General features: G+C 40.4%; 1 protein-coding gene across 1 annotated transcript in view; it reads right to left on the bottom strand.

Annotated features, from left to right (window-relative positions):
* Window positions 1-3,489: 3,489 nt before the first annotated feature.
* Window positions 3,490-17,742, bottom strand: part of olfml2bb (olfactomedin-like 2Bb) — a 43,602-nt gene continuing 29,349 nt past the window's right edge. The window contains exons 4-9 of the mRNA XM_030073912.1: window positions 17,500-17,646; window positions 15,892-16,108; window positions 11,289-11,807; window positions 8,503-8,685; window positions 6,637-6,833; window positions 3,490-3,879 (exon numbers count right to left, since the gene is read on the bottom strand). Coding sequence (XP_029929772.1) covers window positions 3,490-3,879; window positions 6,637-6,833; window positions 8,503-8,685; window positions 11,289-11,807; window positions 15,892-16,108; window positions 17,500-17,646 — 1,653 coding nt within the window. The remainder of the gene's footprint in view (window positions 3,880-6,636; window positions 6,834-8,502; window positions 8,686-11,288; window positions 11,808-15,891; window positions 16,109-17,499; window positions 17,647-17,742) is intronic.

Genomic DNA, 17,742 nt, shown 5'->3' with positions numbered 1-17,742 from the left:
CTCCAACATTCAAACATGTGTTCAAATAGTAATTTGAGCAAAACTATTATCTGTTTGCAGTTGGTAGTCATATGTGCATTTTAGTTTTGGGAAAGTAACACCTGGAAAGTGCTGTTAAGCCTTAAATCTATCAAGTGGATTAAAGTGTTTTTAAGAATTATAGTCGGGGGAGGACCTCAATGCCAATAAGCTAACAGTTGGAGCATCCAGCACTTGGTAACAATGAGAGGAAGATAGCACCATTACTGTCCTACATAACAGCTGGGGGAGAGTGAGATAATATTTTCAAAATGGATGAAATATTGTTTAAGGTTCTTCTGAAGGTTCTTATTATATACTCAGCACAAGTCTGCTTTTACCTGTATCTCTTACTTTGCAAGATCATGGCAACTCACACTGATCATCAGGCACTTTTTTGTGGCGTAACTCCCTGCTTATTTAGTGGTACGGAGACACTGAACATTATCAACTCTCAGTACCCTATAATGACGAAGTGAAAACAGAATTGTAGATTTCTTTTAGAAATAGGAAAAATTAAAATATCACACTGGCATAAATATTCAAATCCTTTGCAATAACACTTGCTTTCCATTTCTCTTGATGGTTGCTGAGATGTTTCTACTCCTTGATTAGAGTCCACCTGAGGTAAATTAAATTGATTGGACATGATTTGGAAAGGCACACTCCTCTCTATAGAAGGCCTCACAGCTGACAATGCATATCAGAGCAAAAACCAAACCAAACTCAGAGACAGCAGTGTTGCAAGGCACAGATCTGGAAAAGGCTACAAAAAAATTTCTGCTGCACTGAAGGTTCCCAAGAGCACAGTGACCTCCATCATTCTCAAATGGAAGAAGTTTGGCACAACCAGGACTCTTCCAAGAGCTGGTCACCCGGCCAAACTGAGCAATCGTGAGAGAAAGGTCTTAGTGTGAAAGGTTACCAAGAACCAGATGGTCACTCTGACTGAGCTCCAGAGATCATGTGTAGAGATGGGACAAAGTTCCAGAAGGACAACCATCACTGTGGCCCTCCACCGATCTGGGCTTTATGGCAGAGTGGCTAGACGGAAGCCTCTCCTCAGTGCAAAACACATGAAAGCCCACTTGAAGTTTGTAAAAAAGCACCTGAGGGACTCTCAGACTGTGAGAAACAAGATTCTCTGGTCTGATGAAACCAAGATTGAACTGTTTGGCCTCAATTCCAAACGTTATGTCTGGGGGAAACCAGGCACCGCTCATCACCTGCCCAGTACCATCCCAACAGTGAAGCATGGTGGTGGCAGCATCAGGCTGTGGGCTGTTTTTCAGCAGCAGGGACTGGGAGACTGGTCAGGGTTGAGGGAAAGCTGAATGGAGCAAAGTACAGAGATATCCTCAATGAAAGCCTGTTCCACAGCACTCAGGACCTCAGACTGGGACGAAGGTTCACCTTCCAACATGACAGTGACCCTAAGCACACAGCCAAGACAACACAGGAGTGGCTTAGGGACAACTCTGTCAATGTCCTAGAGTGGCCCAGCCAGAGCCCTGACTTGAACCCTATCCAACATCTCTGGAGAGACCTGAAAATGGCTGTCCACCGACAGTCCCCATCCAACCTGACCGAGCTCCAGAGGATGTGAAGAAGAATGGAAGAAAATCCCCCAGTCCAGGTGTTAACAGCTTGTTGTGTCATACCCAAAAAGACTGGAGGCTGTAATTGCTGCCAAAGGGGCTTCAACTAAGTACTGAGTAAAGAGTCTGAATACTTATGTCAATGTGATATTTCAGTTTTTTCTTTTTAATAAATTATTAATAAATTATTAATAAATTTCTACAATTCTATTTTCACTTTGTTTTTATAGGGTACTGAGTGTAGATTAATGAGAGAAGAAAATGAATTTAAACAATTGTAGCATCAACCTGCAACATGACAAAAGTGAAAAACGTGAATACTTTCTGAATGCACTGTGCATATGTATATGTGTATATATATATATATATATATATGTATATACACACACGCACACACACACACACACACACACGTGCACACATATATATACACACACACACACACGTATATCTATCTATCTATCTATCTATCCATACTCCTGATCAAAATTTTAAGACCAGTTGAGAAATTGCAAGAATTTACATTTTGCACTGTTGGATCTTAAGAAGGTTCTAAGTAGAGCTTCAAAATGCAAAAAGAAGAAATGGGAGTGAGACAAAAAAAAAAAATTAAGTAAGCAATTTACTGCAAACAACCAATAAACTGAAATAGGCTGTTCATCAGCTGATCAAAAGTTTAAGACCACTGCCTTTAAAAGCCCAAATCTTTTGTGTCATTTTCTGTCAGGCATCCACACTGTCATGACCTCCTGATGGCAAAGGCAAAAAAGCTTTCTCTCTTTGAACGTGGTCGGATTGTTGAGCTGCATAAGCAAGACAACGGGACGATCCTCAGCCCAAATTAAGCTTGTCACTGGTGCCAACTGCAGTCCCATAACCATCAGACGGCATCTGAGAGAGAAGGGTTTAAAGAACAAAAAACGTCTTCAAAGGCCTCGTCTCCTTCCACGGCACAAAAATGCCCGTTTGGAGTTTGCACGAGAGCACCATTTTTCCTTCAATGGAACAATGGAGCTTCAGGTTGTGCAGAGGCGTCAAACGGCAGCTGGCTATGTGGAGGTGTTGCAGGGGGCATCCCTCATGACTGAAGGCCATCGTCTGTGTGGTCATGACTGGGTTTTTCAACAGGACAACGGTGTAGTTCACAATGCCCGCCTGACAAAGGACTTCTTCCAGAGAAAGAACATCACTCTTTTGAACCATCCTGCGTGTTCCCCTGATCTAAATCCAGTTGAGAACATTTGGGGTTGGATGGCAAGGGAAGTTTACAAAAATGGACACCAGTTCCAGACAGTGGATGCCCTCCGTGAAGCCTTCTTCACCACTTGGAGCAACATTCCCACTAGGCTCCTGGAAACACGAGCATCAAATGCCGAAACAAATTTTTGAGGTGATTACCAAGAATGGCGCAACTACTCATTACTGAGTCCTTTTTTGAAAATTTTATTTCTATTTTAGGGTTGTTGTTTTTTTTGAGATATGGTCTTAAACTTTTGATCAGCTGATGAACAGCCTGTTTTGGTTTAATGGCTGTTTGCAGTAAATTGCTTACTCAATTTTTTTTTTTTTTTTTGTCTCACTCCCGTTTCTTCTTTTTGCATTTTGAAGCTCTACTTAGAACCTTCTTAAGATCCAACAGTGCAAAATGTAAATTCTTGCAATTTTTCAACTGGTCTTAAAATTTTGATCAGGAGTATAGATAGATAGATAGATAGATAGATAGATAGATGGATAGATATACGTGTGTGTAAGAAACCTGTTGATTTATTTTTATGTAAAAAAAAAAAAATTGTATATGTTTATATATTTTGTTAAGTCTTACTCTCAATCCATCCCCCTCACTTCTGAAATGATAGCTATGCCCGTGATTCCACTAATAAGCAAAGATGACATTATAGGTCATCTGATGTCCATTGTCCCATGCATACAGTTTCTTGTCCAGAGGGCAGTAGGTCAACTGTGATGTGTGCATGTGCATGTTTGTGAAGGCCAGTGTCGGTACAGTATGTGTGAGTGTGTGTGTGTCGAACGCATATGTCACATTGGCATAGAACCGCTCCATGCTGTCCACCGCATACAGCACACCGCAAACCAGGAAGCTGTTGCCATAACGACCGCGCCGGAGGCCTGTGCGGAAGCTTCGGATTGACTGAAGGTCTCGGGGACGGAGCTGGGTGAGGAGGATTACTTCCTGATGGAAGCCCTCTGTGTCCAGAGCCGGGTAAAGCAGCCATAAGCCAGACTCATCCACAGCGAACTCTACCTGCAGCACAGATTGAAATGTACAGAGAATCAAACTCTCGCCCATCCATTACCTCACTCACTGGACTCATGTTGTGATTTTTGTCTGTGTATGTTCATAATTGTTTTGAATTTTTTTTTGTACTTTGACCTTGAAAGGTCCATATAAATGAAATGTGTTATTATTATCTTCTAGTTTCTATTATTATTAAAAGTCTCACAAACCCCTTCAGATTTCCTAGTTTTCATAGCTTTTACGTCTGAAATAAAAACCCATTGAATTTGACTCTTCCAAAAAGGAAAACAAAACAAACAAGATAGATGGCACTCAGTAGTGGTCATACCTCCAATACCATGCAATTCTCAGATCTGCCATTTCCACATTACACTGGTGACCAAAATAAACTTTTGTCAGTTCTTATGTTTCATGCTTTTAATTGAAGGTGATGAATTTGCACAAAGTTTTGTACAAATCCATCCAAGATATCTTGCTAACAAACTAATAGACAGAATGAGGTGAAAACAACCTCCATCAAGCTCGGTTGATGGAGATAACAAAATCAAGGTGAAAAACAAGACTGTACAAAAACTTTAATCTGCCAACCATTAATCAGTAACAAGTTAGAACAATGTGAGAAAGAACAAGTTTCCAGTCTATCACATGACAATGCAATTATATTTGTTAGGGTCATGTTAGTGCATTGTCTGCTAGTCATTAGTCTTTGGTATTAGCCTTCCTTTGACTGCACAGTCAAAGGAAGCAGAACAGGGGTCTGAGCAGGCGCAGAACAGGGGTCTGATGAACATGGGGCCAGAAATTTTGAGTAGACCCTTATATTCATTTCATATACATGCCTAATGTATTGGTACATATTCATGAGCATGTGTCCACACACAAGCACAGGCATACTCAACTCAGAAGTTGGTTTTCACATGGTCCTGGTATGGTCCTACTATTACCCTACATATTTCTGTATTCTTCAGATGTAGCAGTAACAGGCCTACCGGTATGTTAACAGATGTACACATCTGTACAACAACATCTGTACATTTGTAAATGACCATACAAAACTTATCAAATGTTGGGATATCTTAGTTTAATGTAAATGCAATGAAATACATAATTGGTTTCTTATGAAGCATTTCACACACATACACATTTTATTTTAAGGTTTAAGGTATTTGTGCAGGTGCCGGCGCCCCTGCTCTGGGAGGGGTGCCTCTAGCGCCTGGAGGGGCACTGGTAGTGGCCGTTACCACCTGGGAAGTTCTGCCCAGGGCAGCAACATGGGCAGAACCACCACTGCACACACACACACACACACACACACACACACACACACACAAATTTCTATTCACAATGTCAAGGGAAGGTTGGTTAAACAGCAATTTGTTTGTGATGGTCCAACATTTTGACTAATTTCAATGTCCTGTGAATGAGGTTTGGAAATTTTAATCCAGCAGTGAATTTTGTGCCACCAGTCAATGAAAGCCTGCAAAGGCAGATGTTGTCCCCCTCCCCGTTGAAAATTAGGGGACCCCTACAAAGGCAGAATGTGAAGACGGGCTTATGTAAGTGACCAATCCTCAAATTCAAATTGTAAATATCAAACTGTTATTATTTAGGTAAGTATCATGTCGGCGGTAACTGGGCTTGATTCTTGTAAACAGAGGACCAAATAAATAAATTAAGAAATAATCAAACACCTTATGCATTGGTGCCTCCCTGTGCCCCCCACTGCAGTGGGCCCAGGATCAGAAAACCCCTCCTACCCACTGCCTGCTCAGCTACAGGCCTTAAGGCCTTGAAAGGCAATGGGGGAGTTATCAAGAAACTGAAAAGCGTGGAAAGTGCAATATGACAGGCACTGATGGTTTGGGACGAGACAGCTGGAGATGTGGGGGAGAGGATGCCCAATTGCGTTCAGTTTCATGAATTACAATTGTTTGGCCCATTCAAAACATGGTGACTTGGGTTGCTGAGGAAGTGATTTTAACACTTGTTATGCTGTGGTTCAAGATGTCCTTAGAGCTGGGAAGTGCCCAGTTTAAACCTCCCAGATCCCATCAGGGAACGCTCAAGGGCTCTGCTCGGGAAAGCAAAACAAACACAGATGCCCACACAGAAGTGAATGCAACTGTTTATGCTGATTTATGCTACTGAAACAAAATCATTAGCATTACCATACATTTTTCGGTTGGATAAAAAAAAAAGTTGGTGGTACACAAAATGAAATGGCACAATGTTCTAATCAAATAAAATATTACACTTAATGTGTTCTCACCTGACGTGAGAAGGTTTTTGTTGTAGCTAGAAACTTACTTTGACATCATATGCTGTTTTTCAGTGAACTTAAGGTTCAGAAATCATACCTGTGCTCCCTAGTGGGAGTTTCCATTGGGAGGGCTGTTCAAAAGCACTTTTCCTAATGGGTCCTAGGACATCTCTCAGTTGCCAAGACATCTCAAACACAGCCTTAGTTTTGATGGGTTTCGTCCCAAACTGCTTCACTATGCTTATTTGATGTTGTTACAAGCAATTGGAAAACATTTTTCAATCAAAGTCCTTTTTCAGTGTAAGCACTAGCAGTAGTAACAATAAAAAATAGATTTTTATATGGTATTAGTTGTAAAAAAAAAAAAAAAAGATTTAACACATTGTGTTTTAGCGTGGTGTGTGAACAAGATCTACTATAAAAATCATAATTTGTATCTGTTGGAAATATGAATTATTGTACAATAAGTATCAGTTGAATGAAAAACTGTTTTAGTGTCTTACCTCGGTTTGTGTCCTGTGACCTTGCTCCTCCAATATTGCATCATGCAGTGTCGTCCAGGCAGCCACGTATCTGTGCCTCAGGTCGTATTTGATAATGTCCCTGCTGAAGGCACGGTTGTAGTACAAAGCCCCATTAAACACAACATGGCCAGTCCCAGTGAAGCTGTAGGGCAGTTTGTATGAGTTACTTGCCTGACCTGGAGAAAGACAAACAAAACAAACACACATACTGCTGGTTAGGCTAAGTGTGACGGCCGCCCTGCTGCCACACAAGGCATAAGTAGCCCTACACCACACTGCCTGTTCCACACACCTTTCTGACCACCTCATTAATTCTATTTAATTTAGCCTACGCAAAATTTTTGCAGTCACCATGCACATACATACAGTATTAAACAGATAAATGACAGGACACAGTATTTTCGTCATATATCACAATCACAGCTTTATTAATTTTTTGACATTATTTTGTTTCTATTTTGGTAGTGTGCGCATATTAGTTACTTTGTAAATGTCAGTATATTAAAGCATTTGTTCTATTTAGTTATTCTGTTCTCTTTTGAGTTACCTGTAGTTCATGGTGTGTGGTCCAGGCAGGAAAAGAGGAGCCAGTGTGTGCAGCTGCCTTAAGTCCCACTGACTGGAGTAATTGGAGGCCCCGTCGGGGGCTCCACCAGGGGGAATGGAACCCCTTATCTCCATTTTGATTTAAAGTTATTGCTTTAATATTAAGTTTGCCTTTATTATATAGTAGTGCTTTGGTGTTTTGTTACTTATTATTTTCTGTATTTGTATTTGTATCTGTATTTGTATCTGCTCGCTCTTACCGGCTGGTTTTTGATATGAAGTCAGTTGGAAAACTTTGCTCATACTGGATGCAGTGTAGAGTCACAGTCTTTGCACACACACCACTTACACACACATTACACACATTACACACGCTGAACACACAAAGTACATTATTATTTTTATTTTATTTTGGCTGCATGCACTGAGAGTCTGACACTTTCTCACTGTAGTTCATAAAAAATAAATATAGTAGTAGTATAAATATTACAAATTAGTAGTAGTAGTAATAATCAACATTACATTTAACTTTGTGTGGAAATTAAAAAAAAAAAAACTCTCCTTGACAAGAATGTTAGGTAGTAAAAAAAAAATCACATTTGATCATAAGAAAATTAGAAATTTTAAAACTAAAAAAAGAAAGTTATGTTGAGAATGAAAACTCATTGTATTTTTCTTTGTACTTCATGATTGCCTACTGCATGTGTTGTATTCATTGATGCAATATTCATGTTCTGTGTTTATAAAAAACTTTCTGTAAATAGCTTGTTTACTATTGTGATCAAAAACATTGATCTGAAGCTCAATTCTGAGGCTGTTCTGTAAATACTTTGCTAATAAACAATAAACATAGCAACTTCTGATCAGCTATCAATTTCAGGCTTAAAATAACATACTGGTGTAAGCCCCACCCACTTCCGGTTTAGGCCTCGCCCGCTCCGAGTACAGATACGGATACAGATAATGTAAATGGTTGAACAGATACAGATACAGATACAGATAGTGGTATACTTGCTCATCCCTAAAAATATTTTTTCCCCACTTTTTTAAAATTACATTGTAAAGTCATAATTGGATATTTGTGTGGCATAAAAACTTATTTGTTCCCCAAGTCTAACTGGTAATCATGTATGTTTCTCAAACCCAGCTGGTCAACAAATGTGTGTTCCGTTGTGTTATTTCCTGTAAAACTGCACTGTCAGTCTGTGTTTATGAGTTACCTGTTTGTCCAAACTGGAAAGAGAACATGGGTTACTATCCTTCCATACACATACACTGCCCACACACACACTCTTGTACCTGACTTTAAGGTGTCCATGTCTCGGAACTCCAGGAGGTTGTTACCATAGTGACCATTGGTAAGGTAGATGACGTTGCCATGGCCGCGGGCATCTTTCATCCAGGCTCCATCACCATGGCCGAAGGAGTTCTGCTGGACTGGTTCTGAGATGCTGGCTACTGTGTCCTTACACACTGACACCACTGCAAGCATACACACACACACACACACACACACACACACACACACACACACACAAACACAAACCCAGACTTTAATAAAGTTTCTGTGAACATAAAAAAGTAGAAACAATATCTACAGTAGCTTTATCAAGTCCATTAATGTAATATTGAGTTTTAAAATAACAATTTTCTGAAAATAGTGGCTTTTTCACTGTTTCCTACTGCAAATCAGTCAAGGGATGTGATCTTGACACAATGTAACAATCTACCCTATTTCAAGATGCTCAGGTGATTCTAGGAAATTTTCAATACAATTCCAACTGCATTGGAAAAAGTTCCTCTGGCCACGGCTGTAGCCAGCGCGGAGGCATGAGCAAGCTTACTGAATCTTTAATTAATGTTATCAGATATATGCAGTGTTGGGCAAGCTACTTGGAAAATGTAGTGAGCTATGCTACCAGTTACTCTGCATTAAATGAAGCTTCACTACACTGAAGCTACCCTCCAGAGCAGGGGTAGGCAACCATGTGCCATGGAGGGCCGAGAGGCTGCAGGTTTTCTTTCCAACCAAAAACTCCACCAGGTGATTTCACTGATCACCTCACCTTCAAGCAGAGAGCAGGGACTAATCAGTGACATCAGCTGGTGGAGTTTTTGGTTGATAAGAAAACCTGCAGCCTCTCGGCCCTCCATGGCACATGGTTGGCCACCCCTGCTCCAGAGAAAAGAAAAGCTACAATACAGTGACAAAATGTAGCTTAACTACATCAAAGCTACCTTTTTTTTTAACATCCAACCAACTTCATTCCAAGTCATTGCAATCAATAAAACTGTCAGTCAAACAGAGTCAGGCAAAAAATGTCCAGTTCAATAGCTGATGAAACTGTGCTCTCTCTGCTTTTACTGCTACAAACCACGGCAACAAAAACAAACAACCTGCTTCACATAATAACAAAAAGCAGGTGGTGCATATATACTAATGTGGGGGAAGTGTGCATATATGTTAGTGTGTGTGTGTATGTGTGCACACCTGTGTTTGCATGAAGTTTCTGTCTCTGTGTTCCAAAGTTTTTTTCCTTATTGGTGGATACAGAGGCCAGGCATCCTGATCTTTCTTACAGCAGCTGCTTGTTCACGCGACACACATGCTCATGTCCCGCTGCAGCAGACAATTAGGACAGGTACGCAACGTCAAACGTGCCAAACAGAAGAGTGGCTGTCGGGTACACCTACAGATCCGTGAGCGGCGGTGACGTCACCCGCTGCTCCTAGTTAGATGTCAGATGTTAAACCGCAGCAAAAGCTCCGTTGCATTTAAGGTTGAGAAATGCCTGGGAAAATTTAGCTTCTGCGGACGCTACCGTGCTATTTGATCAGTAAAACAGTTTCACTACTTAAAAGCTATTTGATTTGGAAAACAGCGACGCTACGACCACGCTACTGAGAAATGTAGTTAAACTAGTAACGTCGCAATTTGTAACGCCGCTACTGCCCAATACTGTGTATATAAATATATTGTGTCAGGACCACAGTCCAGCATGAAACATCAAAAATCTGAGTACATCAAGAAAATGGCCCCAAAGGATGAGCTGCTAAGTGAATGCCTCAGGCAGCAGAACCCTGATTAGAGTGCAGAGGAAGAGGAGCAGACAACTTGGAGGGACAACCCCTACATGGCATGTACCACCATCAAGTTGAAGAGGTGGATATCAAGAAGACCTACCAGTGGCTGGAAAATGCTGGACTTAATACCCTGGATCAGTGGGGGTGCTGCTGCTGCTCGGGCGACTCTTGACGTGTGCTCTCAGTTTTATTCACGAGAGTCATGTCAAAGATAAATTTCCACTGCTTTGCAATGGACAATATAGGTTTTCTGATTTCCGATTTTTCTGATTTCTGACTGACAGACAGCACAGAGGCACTAATCATGGCAGCACAAGAACAGGCCCTATGCACAAGAGCCATAGAGGCCAGGGTCTACCAGAGTACATCAGACCCAAGGTGTAGGCTGTGCAAAGAATAGTAGCAGGTTGTAAGATGCTAGCTCGATCAGCGTACATGGAGAGGCACAACCAGGTGGCTGAGATAGTATACAGGAATAAATGTACCCAGTATGAAATAGAGGTACCCAAATCCCAATGGGCCATTCCACAGAAGGTGGTAGTGAACAACAGGGCCAAGATCCAGTGGGACTTCAGCTTCCAGACTGACAAACAGCTCCTGGCTAACCAACCAGACATAGTGGTGGTGGACAAAGAGCAGACGAGGGTGGTGGTAATAGATTCGGCGATACCAGCCGACGCCAACATCAGAAAAAGGAACACGAAAAGGTTGAGAAGTACTAAGGGCTGAAAGAGCAGCTAGAACGGATGTGGAAGGTGAAGGATAGCGTGGTGTCCGTGGTAGTAGGAGCACTTGGGGGCGGTGAACCCCAAACTGGGAGAGTGGCTCCAGCAGATTCCAGGAACAACATCTGAAGCCTCATTCCAGTCCTAGGAACAGCTAAGATACTGCACAGAACCCTCAAACTCCCAGGCCTCTGGTTGGATCTTAAGAACCTTCTTAAGATCCAACAGTGCAAAATGTAATTTTTTTTTACAATTTTACAATTTTTTTTTACATACCAGGCTTTTTGGTAGCTGCTGGTTGGTCTTCCGGACTTTCCGTCCAGCTGAGCCGACTTCTGGAAGGTAGGTAAGCTGCTGTTGATGTGCCAGGGGCATCAACAGGTAGACTGATACTGGCACCCAAAGGTGAAGTGTTGGGCTGAGTGAGTGTATTGGTGGCTTGAATAGTAGTGGTAGTAGTTGGTCTCGTCAAATTTGGTGTTGTACTAGTAGTTTGTCTAGTGGTGGTCGTCAGTTTGGTTGTGGTTGGTTGTACAGTTGAGTTTGGTGTGGTAATTGTTGGTGTAATGGTGGTTGTGGTTGGGTTAATCTTGGCTGAGGTTTGGGTGCTGGTGGCTGGGGAAGTGGCTGGTTGCTGAGTGGGTAAGGGTAGACTCGCTCTGTCCAGTGGGACTTTGGTGTCTAGTTTTGGGTTAAGAGTGGAGGAAGGTCCTGGGATCTTGATGAGAGGAGTCACAGTGGGAGGAAGGTGGTCGGAGATCAATAAATTCACTCCAGCGTTTGAATTCAGAGTAGCTGTGAGAGGAGGGAGAACAAGGAGAAGAGAGGGAGTTGTCAGTTTGTAATGAACACTATTGCCATATGATTTTCACAATATCACAAAGAAACCAGGCATCAGAGAATGTGGACATCAAAATCTATCATGTGTCCCTTTAGAGGGAGCAATGCTGCATTCATGTCTTAGAGGAATGATAAAAACATGCTACTTGAAAATACTGCTTGCCTAAGTTTTCAGGTGGTAAGATACTACTTAGGATTGGGGTTTGGTGAAAGACCCCAATTTCTCCAATTTCACCAACAACACCACAGATGAAGCTTGCAAAAGTTCAATAAGAAAGATCATCTTTCCCAAATTTAAATTTTTATGCTCTATCATCATTTACTATTAGCTTTCCCACACTGTTAAAGCTCTGCCTTGTTCAAAATTGCAGCTTCTCCATAGTTATCCAATCAGCATTCAGCCTCCGCTTAGCCAACCAATTGGCTGGATGAAGCTGAACTTTAAATATCTCAGCAGAGTTCTGTCCTCCACCTCATCACCTCAATCTTCAAAAGAAGTGGTCATCTGCAGTTAGTCCATCACCAGCATCTAGACTCCAGTACACTCCTAGTATAGTGTATTCGGACATCATCATCTGTCATCCAGTTTCAGTTTGAACTTTCAATCCATTTAAACTTTGATGAAAGATTGAGAGAATGCCAAGAGTGTGCAAAGCAGTAATCAGAGCAAAGGGTGGCTATTTTGAAGAAACTAGAATATAAAACATGTTTTCAGTTATTTCACCTTTTTTTGTTAAGTACATAACTCCACGTGTTCATTCATAGTTTTGATTCCTTCAGTGAGAATCTACAATGTAAATAGTCATGAAAATAAAGAAAACGCATTGAATGAGAAGGTGTGTCCAAACTTTTGGCCTGTACTGTATGTCATTGTGCTATCATAACTCTTAAACTGCCATGGCAGTTTTTGATAATGTGCAATTTACACAGCAACATTTGACTTGCTGTGAAGCAGAAGTCAAATCTATCACACACTAAGTGCATGTGTGTCAAAGAGCTGAGCACAAGCAACCAAAGTCTACCAAAAACGTCAAATAACAACTTCCCAGTCTTTACTGCAACCCATCAAATCAGTGTGACCAGCCATCATTTCAAGAGTAAGGGTGATGGTATGTTCAGGAATAAGACGTTTTTTATACATAAAATAAATCAGCAGTGTTGGAGCCATATGCCACATATGAACGGTATGTAAATATTGTTTATGTTGTGCATTTATTACATCATCCACGGTAACTGGCACGTCACATGGGCATAGTGGTAGTGATGTTTTACAATTATCTGCACCCGTGCACTGGTGTGTCAGTATGAAGAGGTGGTGAGTAGGGAGAACATATCTTTTGTTCACTGCTTTACTCTGCTGTTCTTTAATGCTCGCATTTTTTGTTTGTAAGCCTGTCGACATGTAACAGTTTGTGTGAGAAGAATAAACAATCAAACACATGTACTTTGGCAGACCTGAGTTTTTTCCAGCATCATGCGCGTCACTAACAATCTCAGTACTTAGCCCCTCATGGCTTCTGGTAGTTAAGTATGTAGCCACTACAAGTAGGTTGGTGTCATGTTTATTGTGTGTGTGTGTGTGTGTGTGTGTGTGTGTGTGTGTGTGTGTGTGTGTAACCCACAACACCTGGAATCAATAGCCCACATCATGAACAGTTGCCCTTCATATAAAGGACTGTATACTGCCAGACATGACAGACTTGCAGACCTCATTGCCGCCCAGATCCCCTCTGGGGCTGATGGAAAGATATTTAAGCATACCACTGTACAGCCACAATGGTTTAATTCATCCACAAACACTTTTCCAGGAATTCCCAACACACCGGACATTGTTTGTATTTTCCAAAATGACAAAACAGTTAAACTATTTGAAGTGGCATGTGCATTTGACTTGTTCATGGAGTATTCCTATTGTACAAAGACTCTGAAGTATCAACCATTAATATCTGCCATTGAGAACCTTGGTTACAAATGTCAGTTCATTGTGCTAGTATTTGGTAGCCTAGGTCATGTACATAGGCTGGTGGTCAGTAGACTTTGCATGGGGGGGATACTAAAAACAAAGGCCAAACAGCTAGCGAAGTACTGCTCTATTTCAGCTATTATAGGAAGCATGTTCATTTGGAAAAGACGATGTTTCCTGTATCCCTGAAACTGTAAACTCATAGCAGTGTGCTTATTGGTTGAAATCTGTTGAAACGTTCAGTAAATTTGATTCCTAATGAATCTTAACTTGCAATGCGGGATCAAATAAAGTATATAAAATGTGTGTGTACCTTTTGAAATTTGACACATTTCATTTCATTTCTTTCAAAAGCATACTATATTTCACGTTAAATTACAAGAAAATCACCATAAAAAATAAAATTGCCACAAAATTACTGAAGAGGAAAAAAAAGCACAGCTCCCCTGGTGGTGACATGAGCTCCCGTGGCTGGAAACATTGGGACATTTTGGGGGTGCCGGCCAGCACCGCACGGTGTGCGTAGCCACCCGGTCAGGTCTGCCGGATCTGGTTGAGTATTACTATTATCAGCTGATTATTGATTGTGCAATGCTGCGATTCGCAGTTAATCGCGCTGCGTGCAATAAATAATTTTGCGGAAGCAGGAGGACGGTATGATTTATGTTGTATCCACGTTTGCGCACTGCGTGCATGACCGTGCATGTGCTCGTGCATGATCACCTGTACCGTACTGGAGCACACCCCCTCCAACCGTGCCAGAGTAATTTTAAGTTTATTTAATTAAACAGTCAAACGTTACTTTGGTGGTCCGTGGATTAATTTTTATCATGTGGATTGAAGTTTGCGTAGCCCATACAAATGCTCGGGAAATCTGTTGTTCAAATGAAATTAACCTGATCCATCAGGGCGTTTTATGTAAATATTCTACATTAAGATATTAATGGTATCACCCGTGTGCAACGAATTTTCTCTTTAAAATAATCCTATGTCTGTTCTGTTGTAGGATATTAATACAGCGACCAGCAGTTATACAGCATTAGTGAGAGGTTTAGGCTATTAATTCAGGCATAGGACTGTGTGCAGTACTATTGTTAAGGGGTGCATATGAAGCGGTTCAAACTACCCATTAAAATGCATAGAAATGCAGGAAATTGAATCATGATGCTGATGTGATGATCGTCTGTCTCAGTGGAAGTGCTGTAGCCTAGTGGAGTGTAGGCTACTGATTGATGATGATCAAATGTGCTCGAAATTATTTGCATATGTACAGTTGAATTTGCATTGAATCATGCAACATATTTGTTTCCACCAAAATGCAAAGTTGACTGTTTTTATTTAAGTTTTATATTTCAGTTTTATTTCACACACTTGGGTATGGGGATGATGATTTTACAGTATCCTGGCATTGTGGCCTTTGGGTTAGAGGTGAGTCCTGAGTTCAGGACATTAGGGTTTCCATTTTCAAAATGGTGATATTGATGTTGACATTCATTTTATTGATTATTATTTATTTTTGCCCCATTCACCTTAAGTTAACAACAACAAAAATGAAATTTCTTAATTTCTTAAAAGCTTAAATTTCCATGGAAACTTTTTATTTATTTATTAATTCCCAAAATTCCCAAGCCAAATTTTCCCAGGAATTTTCGGAAAAATTGGAAAAAAAGTGACAGCAAAAATCTTCTGAAAATTTCCAATATTCCAGAGTGAAAATTCCCATGGGAATTTTCAGAAACTTTCTGGGAAATTTACCGGAAGCTTTCCACCCCTTTGCAACACTACTCCCAACATTTAAATGTAAATGTAAATTGTCTTTATTTCTTTTTAGTTTTATTTTTGGGGAGTTTTGGGACATTTTTTATGTATATAGCTTTACACACACTTAAACCAAAACAAAAATAAATAAAATAAAATAAAATAAAATAAAATAAAATCGATGCATTAGGGATGAGGCATGACAGTGGGCAAAGTATTCAGTAACTGGATTCTAACAATTTGTAGGTGGAATAAAGACTGTGACCTCTATTCCCACAGGATATGAATGTAGCATCATAGTAAATATGGTAGACTTACTATTTTGCCCTTTTCCATTCTCCTCCTCCTCCTCCTCCTCCTCCTCTTCCTCGTTTTCACTGCCTCCCTCTGCCTTATAGAAAGTCACACCCCTAATCACCATTTTGTTCTTGTCTTTGACTGGCTGACGTAACCCTGTCTTGTCTTTGATTGGCTGATGTGACTGTGTCTTGTTTCTGATTGGCCTTTGCTGCTCCAGGCTGTCTTGCAATTGGCTCTTCCTTGGCTGACCTCCGATGTAGCGCTCCTCGTAACTCTTCTGCATGAAAAACAGCGACATCACATTTAGCTGTTGAAAAATATATGCATGTTGATACTGCTACTTTTAGAACCCAAAGAGGATTCATCTTAGCCTCTAATGTTAAAAACTGTAGTGCTCTTTGGATAGTTTTTACTGAAAAACAGAGATCACTCATATACTCTGACAGGGCTCCAAATTGTGACTATTTCACTTGCATTTCCCTCTAAATAAATAAATAAATAAATAAAAATAAATAAATATATAAATAAAAGATATGTACAAACTGGAAAAATAATTACAAGCACAGTAGAATGTTATGTGGTAATGTTACCTCGAGCATACAGCCACTAACTGGTGAGATACACTGACCACCTGTCTGCTAACACAATAGTCCCAAATATCCAGTTGTATAAAATTACACAACCTGTTTTTATTTGCATGCAAACACGTAGCATTACCTGTAGCTGCGTCACAATAAAAACCTCCTGCTGGTTCACTGATGGAAAGCTTTTAATATGAAAGGGCAGCCTTTCCGTCTAGTAGGCATGGGCCAAATGTATTAGAACATTAGCCAAAAAATTGCTAGAAAATTACCTGAGAATCAGCAAAACGTTACCAGAAAACTATTTAAAAATAGCTTAAAAACATATTAATTAATTATATATTTAAATTACATTTCAAGAAAAAATACCATAAAATTATCCAAAAATTTTTAAAAAATAAAGTGAATTTTGTTCAGAGGGTATATAGTATGTTCTTTTTTCTATACTGAAGCAAAGACACATTAAAAAAAGATAAAAACACAGTGCTGGTCAGGTTGTTCATCCTGTGGACCCACACTAATCCATTCATGGCTGTAAGCGCCATTTATTATTGTTTTGTTATTTGCACTGATTTATAGTGATGTTTTGTTGAAGGAATAAGTTTAAGTATGTTTTGAATTTTGAGCCACCTGTGTTACGGTTGATGTCATGTGACTTCCGTAGAGAAGGAGGAAGTAAAGTTTTGTTAATGAAAATGTGATGAATAAATGAGACAGCTGCGGAGCGACACAGTCGTTTTACCGTCTGCGTCGGCACCCAGCCAGCTCGACGAGTAAAACAGTCTCCAGTTGTTTCATCAAGAGTGGTTAAAAGAGTAAGAAATGAAAACTAAGATAAGAACTTAAGATAGCCACTACAATGGCAAAATGCAAGGGCCCGCAAATTATTTTTTTGCCTGGGGCCCCCAGATGCCTTGGGATGGCAGTGACTGAGATGTTAGTCAAAAAGAAAGGAGGATGACAAGCTGGCCAATCAAAACAGACTATACTGTATGAATGGAAATAAAGTGTTAGACAGGACCTGTTTGCTGCTGTAGATGGCTACTCCATGTTTCTGTCCAGGACATTCAACATCACTGACCTTCTTCTTTTTCTGCTGGGCCCTCTTTTCTTTCTCTTTCTCCTTTTCTTTTGCTCTCTCCTTCACTCTTTCCTTCTCTCTCATTTTCGCAGTAAAATTGTGGGAGAAAGCCTGGAAAGTCGGAAATATAGAGAGCCAGACATCCAAATAAAAATCCAGTGATTTTTCTCTGTGGACCCTGATATGAAAAGGTATTTTGATTTGTTT

This window comes from Myripristis murdjan, chromosome 17 (assembly GCF_902150065.1).
Source record: "Myripristis murdjan chromosome 17, fMyrMur1.1, whole genome shotgun sequence".
Classification (NCBI taxonomy): domain Eukaryota; kingdom Metazoa; phylum Chordata; class Actinopteri; order Holocentriformes; family Holocentridae; genus Myripristis; species Myripristis murdjan.
This window is presented reverse-complemented; position numbering and strand designations above follow the sequence as displayed.